Source organism: Papaver somniferum, chromosome 7, assembly GCF_003573695.1.
Source record: "Papaver somniferum cultivar HN1 chromosome 7, ASM357369v1, whole genome shotgun sequence".
NCBI classification, from domain to species: domain Eukaryota; kingdom Viridiplantae; phylum Streptophyta; class Magnoliopsida; order Ranunculales; family Papaveraceae; genus Papaver; species Papaver somniferum.
Genome location: NC_039364.1, coordinates 20216438 through 20223636, shown reverse-complemented (window position 1 = coordinate 20223636; position 7199 = coordinate 20216438). Strand labels below are relative to the sequence as shown.

The following is a 7199-nucleotide window of genomic DNA, read 5'->3' as shown; positions in this document are numbered from 1 at the left end:
GAGCAGTCTCTATCCCTGTCTCTTTGTCCAACTAAAAGGCTCCTCCTCCTCTTCATTAATAATTTCATCCAATCGTTAGTCTCCTTCCTACCAGATTAAGGCTCTGAGAGAGATAAAGAGCTTGGGAGGGAGTTTGAGCACATTTTTTTGTTAAGAATCCATTCAAGAAGTTTCAGGCTTAATTTATACATACATTATCCTTGAAATCCATCCAAACTTTATCTCATCTCTTTCTTGCACTCTCTAGCTTCCTGTTAGTGTGCACTTGAGCAAAAAGTGTTGTGCTAAAATGAGGATAGCAGTGATTGGAGCCGGTATCAGTGGTTTAGTATCAGCTTATGTTCTTGCAAAGGAAGGTGTTGATGTGGTGCTCTATGAGAAAGAAGATTACTTAGGTGGTCATGCTAGGACTGTTACCTTTGAAGGTGTTGATTTGGACTTGGGATTCATGGTCTTCAATCGTGTAAGTAGTTATCTTCATCCTAATTTTGTCCTAGCTAGTATTTTCATTTTCAATGGTTGGTATTACATATGAATTTTGACGTATCAGATTAAAACATGTAATCTAGATTTGATGTTCGTATGGTAGTCGGTAGTCACTAGACCTATATTATCAAAAATGATTAACCCACCCAAAGTTAATTCGAGATTTCTCCGTATATTAAAGCCACCTTTCTAAGTGAATGCAAGCACAATAACCATTTCTTAAGATTTCTAACTTCTTCAGTGTGGACTTGTTTGTCTCAAATTTTACTGTCTGTCAGTATTCTTGCAATTCACATGTATTAGTTCAATTTTGGTAATAACAGTTTGCCTGCCCAGAAATGATTAACAAGTTTAATTTTAGTATACCAATTTGAAAACATTTTAGTATCAATTTCAGTTGTTGCATTTTTGTAAGTACAAGAAATTGGATATGCTTCTATTTTGGGACCTATGGAATAATGTGCAGATTATTCGACCTTAATTCGTGTTTATAGCCTTATAGAGTTGTCTTGGATAGGTCCAATTGCAACGCATAAGCTTATGGTGCCTGATAGAAAGAATCCGCCTATTAGCAACTTCATAATTATGCGAGATATAGTAATAGGATGCCGGACCGGTGTGTTGAACTGAGAAAAATTCACATAGACAATGGGAGACTCAGGGAACCAAAAGCATATACAAAGACCCATAGCTAAGCAGTTATGAACTAAAACTATATCGAACCCATGCAGGTAACATACCCGAATATGATGGAGTTCTTTGAGAGTCTTGGAGTTGATATGGAGACATCAGATATGTCATTCTCTGTCAGCTTAGACAAAGGCAAGGGTTGTGAATGGGGAAGCCGGAATGGGTTCTCAAGCTTATTCTCTCAAAAGAGGAACATTGTTAATCCTTACTTCTGGCAAATGATCCGAGAAATTATCAAGTTCAAGGAAGATGTGATTCAGTAAGTCCTTGTCATTTCTTTTCGTCTCTTCATCTTTGAAGTTGCCTAAATCCTATTGCATACAGTTCTCCTGCAGAAACCGTAAAGTTTAGATTCTGTGAACAGGTACATTGAGCATTTGGAAACCAATCCTGACATTGACCGCAATGAAACCTTAGGCCACTTCATTAAGTCCAAAGGATACTCTCAGTTATTTCAGAAAGCTTATCTGGTGAGATTACAAATCCATTAAACTTGTAGACTTTTCATAGTTTCTTATACTTTTGTACAATGAGTAATTCTTGTGAATTGATTGCCCATTTTCTAAAACCATGTATGTCTCTCGATAATGAATTCTTCAGATTCCATTTTGTGGGTCTATATGGTCATGTTCTTCAGAAGGAGTAATGAGCTTTTCAGCCTTTTCAGTTCTTTCATTTTGCCGCAACCATCATTTGCTTCAGGTATATAATCCTTTAATTCTGTTCATATAAACCAGAGCTGCACTGAGTGTCAGTTCTTCAAAATCTTTGATCTTGCTTTCAATCGGTGCCAATGTCATATAATGTTGCTAAGTATTTCAAGAAGATAAATTGGCCATTACATTTAGCTTGTATTTATTCTACAGCTTTTCGGCCGACCCCAGTGGCTTACGGTTAGATGGCGTTCACAGTCTTACATTGACAAGGTGCTTTATTGTTTACTACTTTATTTAAGACAGGAACCTTTATCTATGTGCATTTCGCCATCTAACTGCACAGCTTGCTATGAAATGAAACTGTCAGGTAACGGAGGAATTGGATCGCCGAGGTTGTCAAATAAAAACAGGCTACGCAGTAAACTCTGTTTCAACATATAACGGAGGTTCATTTTTACGCCCTCGTGTTTTTAAGATCGCAAAACCTGAGAACCCAGAAAATTGCGTCACTATTTCTAAAAACTATGTGAGTTTTGATGTTTATGCTATGACAAAATCTTTTTGCAGGTTGCACTGTAACATGCTTAGATGGTTCAAGTGAAAGCTATGACGCGTGCATAATGGGTGTCCATGCACCTGATGCTTTGAGCATGTTAGGAGAAGAAGTAACATATGAGGAAAAAAGAATACTTGGAGCCTTTCAATATGCCAGCAGGTATCGTTTTTCATTATTACCAAAATAATCCCAGTATTGAAATCCAAGTGCTGGACTGTCCTGTGCAATTTATGTGTTTGGAATGGAAACCAACGCCATCTGTCTCTGCAGCAGTTAACCTCAAAAATTTCTGTCTATGCAAGAGAAAACTATAATTTATTGTATTGGCATTTGGCAGTGATATATTCCTTCATCACGACAAAAATCTAATGCCTCGAAACCAGGCAGCATGGAGTTCATGGAATTTTCTGGGGAACACAGGAAACAGAATCTGCTTGACCTATTGGCTCAATGTACTCCAGGTTGGTGATTGATCACACATTTGTATTTATGTAACTTTTCTGATCAATGTTATCTGAATAATATTGCTTTCTGGTACTTCTTTAAACTCCTGTCTGTCATTGATATCTTCGAATAATATCACTTCAATTTCAACTGTGCAGAATCTTGATGAAACGGGTCAACCTTTCCTTGTGACGCTCAATCCACCTCATACACCTGACAACACCTTGCTTAAATGGACAACAAGTCATCCAGTTCCTTCAGTTGCTGCCTCAAAAGCTTCTCTTGAGCTTGATCAAATCCAAGGCAAGAGGGGAATATGGTTCTGTGGAGCATACCAGGGTGAGCTCTACTTTTTCATTTTCAGCTATAGTCATTTGAAAAAAAAAAATCTGAGTTGCACAAAAAAAAATTGGGTTTCCTTGTACTTACCACAAATCTTTATTGGCAGGTTATGGATTCCATGAGGATGGACTAAAGGTAATAGATTTTCTCTCAGCATCAAGTGCAAGAGTATATCCTAGCATTGGACAAGATAAGCTTGAAGCTACTTGTTTTGACCTTGAGTAGTAAATCTTGGTCTTTTTTCAGGCAGGCATGATTGCTGCGCATAGTGTTCTTGGAAGGAACTGTAATTTATTGACAAATAAAAAGCATATGGTACCCTCTCTGACAGAAACAGGAGCACGCCTTTCCGTGACTAGATTCCTTGGTAATTTTATCTCCACAGGTAGTTTGATGTAAGTATTTATACCTGTGATGCATATATTTTGTTTCTACGGTTACTAGTTTATGGTGTAGGGAGGAAACTGAGTCCTTGTTTGTTTACATCGTTCACACTGTAAAAGCATATTCTAGAATTGTTTGTGTTTCATCTCCAATTATCGGATAATGAACCTAGTCGAGGAGGGTGTAGAAAAATTTAGCCCATTGTATATTTTATCCTGGAGCCAAATTTAGCATCATGACAGAAGTAAAATTATGTGATGGAACATGACTAAAGTGATTGAAATACATAAAATTTTGCGTTTTTTGCCTAAAATTTGAAGTCCTTCATCCAAGTCTGGCTTTTGCCTAATGCATTTGTAAATTGGAGCTTCTTCCTACTGCACACTACTGATAAAATTACTTCAGATTGTCTGCTAAGCTTCATTTTGTTAACCACAGTTTGTTAGAGGATGGAGGCACAGTTTACACGTTTGAGGGTACAAAAGGAAAATGCCATCTTAAATCTGTCCTGCGGGTTCACAATCCTCAGTTTTACTGGAAGGTATGCACCTTGTTCTGAAGTGGCAGTTTCTAACTCTCATTGCCATACTATTATAACTTCCAAACAGAATAAAACCCAAAATGTGAAATGTTTTGTTCAACAGATTGCTACACAGGCTGATTTAGGCCTTGCAGATGCTTACATCAACGGCGATTTTTCCTTCGTTGACAAGGAAGAAGGTCTTCTAGATCTATTCATGGTACAGAGATCTAAATTCGACACTGAGCTCATGCAATTTTGAGTTGTTTTTCATACGGTTGTTAACTTCAACTTATTCCATATGGTTAATACTATCGTCTGCAGATATTCATTGCCAATAGGGATATGAATAACTCTGTTAACAACAGTAAAAGGTATGCTATGGTTAAGAACACATTTTGGACATTTGCTTAACTAGTAATAGCCAGAGTATCAGTGCTCGGGGATTTATATATAGTTGTTTTCAGGGGTTGGTGGACACCAATGTTTTTTACTGCTGGAATTGCATCAGCGAAGTACTTCCTCAAGCATGTTTCAAGGCAAAACACACTAACGCAAGCTCGCAGAAACATATCTAGACATTATGACCTGGTCTGCATCTTTCTAGGCTGATATGGTTAATTACTTATTTTTGCTTGAATCTCTATGAGCATAACTGAGAAGTACTTAAATCTGTTCTTGTAGAGTAACGATCTATTTGCACTGTTCTTGGATGACTCAATGACATACTCATGTGCTATTTTTAAGGTTCAATTCTGTCTCTTTTGAGGATTTTTAGTTTAAGCAACAATTCAGCTGATAAGAGATTTCCTGTTTACTCATCTTGAATTTACCACATCATTACAACTCATGTGTCCGTCATTCTACAGAAAGACGGTGAGGACTTAAAGGTTGCACAAATGAGAAAAATCTTACTTTTGATTGAAAAGGTACAGCTTCTCCTGAAACTATCATTACATGATGCAGCTAAGCTCGAACGTATATCTGCCAATGTCTCTATATGATTGATGGAGTATTTGATTTTTCCGTATATTCTCCGTACATATTTAGGCTAAAGTTGAAAGCAAACATGAAGTTCTTGAGATTGGATGCGGTTGGGGTACATTGGCTATAGAACTTGTAAGAAGAACTGGATGTAGATACACTGGCATCACACTATCCGAGGAGCAGCTGAAATATGCAGAAATTAAAGTGAAAGAAGCTGGCCTTCAGGTATTTTTTTTAACTGACAAAATGATGCTATCAAAGCATGTAACCTTACATTTCATTTCAAAAGTCTTTTTTTCTTTCTAACTTTAAATCTACTTTCAGGACCGTATACGGTTTCTTCTGTGTGATTATCGTCAAGTGCCTGATAACATCAAATACGATAGGATTATATCATGGTAAGTGCTTGTACTCCTAATTATCATCGCATTTCAAGTGGGTCTTATGTGTGATATAAAAATTTAAAGCAAACTATGAAACATTTTGGACAGTGAAATGTTAGAAGCAGTCGGGCATGAATTCATGGAGAGCTTTATGAATTCATGTGATTCAGTTTTGGCTGAAAATGGTCTTCTTGTACTACAGGTACCGCTGTTTTTCCCATTATCTGGAAAATTTAACTTCAATTTTTTGAATCTTATATATCTTTGTTCCGTTTCCTGCCAGTTTATATCAATACCAGATGAACGGTATAACGAATACAGACAAAGTTCAGATTTTATAAAGGAGTATATTTTCCCTGGAGGTTGCCTACCGTCTTTGAGTAGATTAACAACAGCTATGGCTGCTGCATCCAGACTCTGGTAAATCTTAGTGCACAGTCATAAGAAATGTCATCATATTGCACCTCTTTTTTCTTTCTGATTCCCTTGCGGATTCTAAGTGTTAAAAAACTTTTGAATGCAGTGTGGAGCACATTGAAAATATAGGAATTCATTATTACGAAACACTAATTCGTTGGAGGAATAATTTCATGGCAAGACAGAGGTACGAGTATCTGTGATGTCTCATCTCATATCTGCACTGAAGGCCATTATATACCTTCCAGTTGGTATTAGTGATCTCATCGTGTTCATATTTCTGGATTTTCAGTGAAATTGTTGCACTAGGATTCGACGAAAAGTTCATCCGAACATGGGAATATTACTTTATATACTGCGCTGCTGGGTTCAAAACACGCACACTCGGAGTCTATCAGGTAATTTGGATTGCATAAGATTTTTCAATGTGCCTGAACCACACCACTTTGTTAAGTGGTTGGCGATGTTGTTTGGATCCATTGAGTCAGGGTACCTTGTTCTGCAGTGCAACCTCTAATTTAACATTGTCTTGAACTCTGATGTGCAGATTGTGTTTTCTCGTCCTGGCAACCTTTCTGCATTCAAGGATCCTTACAAAAGCATCCCTTCAGACTTCTGAGTCCACAGTGATGGACCGCATATCCAATTTGTTTGTTTTGCTTCCACATCTACAACCCTTGACAATTCCAAGGGGTGTGTAGTTTTAGCATTGGTTTTGTTTAATCTTTTTCATCATCTTGTTACTAAAAGTCAATCAAATGAGATCGATCAGAAGAGAATTGAAAAGAGAAATTGTGAAACCGGAGAAATTTTACATGAAACTTTGGTGTGCATACGGCACCTTGCTTGGGTGCACTGGGTGCCTGCAAGTTGGTTGTCAAGTCATTTTAGCTTCATAATGTAAAAAAGAAAAGAAAACATAATATGCTACGCAGGCAAATAATCAAATAAAAGTTATTTTATTTATAAGTTATTAAATACTCCCTCCGTTCTTTTTTAATAGGTCAGTTTTGTTTTTAGCGAAATTTAAGGAAATTAAAAGAACTAATCATTGAAAGTGGTCCTCATGACACTTGTCAATAAAAGAAGTGAAGTGAAATGGTCCCCATGACACTTGTTAGCAAAAGAAGTAAAGTGAAGTGGTCCACATGACACTTGTCATCAAAAGAAGTTAAGAGAAAAGTAGTCCCAAAAAATTAAAATAATATTTGACTTTCCCAATTAGGAAACTGGCCTATTTTTTTGAAACTTTTATTTATAGAAACTGGCCTATTAAAAAAGAACGGAGGGAGTAAATATTTGATTCACAGAAGAACCAAATATATAACGCATCA

At 36.9% G+C, this 7199-nt stretch overlaps 1 protein-coding gene across 1 annotated transcript; it reads left to right on the top strand.

The window, feature by feature from the left end:
• Positions 1-6834, top strand: LOC113296635. The gene is made up of 24 exons (XM_026544936.1): positions 1-463; positions 1218-1435; positions 1541-1646; positions 1777-1878; positions 2043-2102; positions 2200-2278; positions 2400-2547; positions 2726-2849; positions 2991-3171; positions 3281-3309; positions 3421-3569; positions 3997-4099; positions 4203-4298; positions 4403-4452; positions 4546-4669; positions 4763-4825; positions 4948-5007; positions 5129-5290; positions 5390-5463; positions 5557-5650; positions 5732-5868; positions 5972-6052; positions 6158-6263; positions 6413-6834. Exons 1-24 carry the CDS (start codon positions 290-292, stop codon positions 6482-6484), a joined length of 2592 nt encoding a protein of 863 aa, XP_026400721.1. The 5' UTR covers positions 1-289; the 3' UTR covers positions 6485-6834.
• Positions 6835-7199: the final 365 nt, after the last annotated feature.

What these genes read in the sequence shown, in the direction of transcription:
- LOC113296635 (XM_026544936.1), top strand. Translation starts at nt 290, where the DNA reads ATGAGGATAGCAGTGATTGGAGCCGGTATCAGTGGTTTAGTATCAGCT. An exon ending in GTTCTGTGGAGCATACCAGG is followed by an intron (nt 3,172 to 3,280) that starts GTGAGCTCTACT and finishes CTTTATTGGCAG; the next exon opens with GTTATGGATTCCATGAGGAT. An exon ending in TGAAAGAAGCTGGCCTTCAG is followed by an intron (nt 5,291 to 5,389) that starts GTATTTTTTTTA and finishes ATCTACTTTCAG; the next exon opens with GACCGTATACGGTTTCTTCT.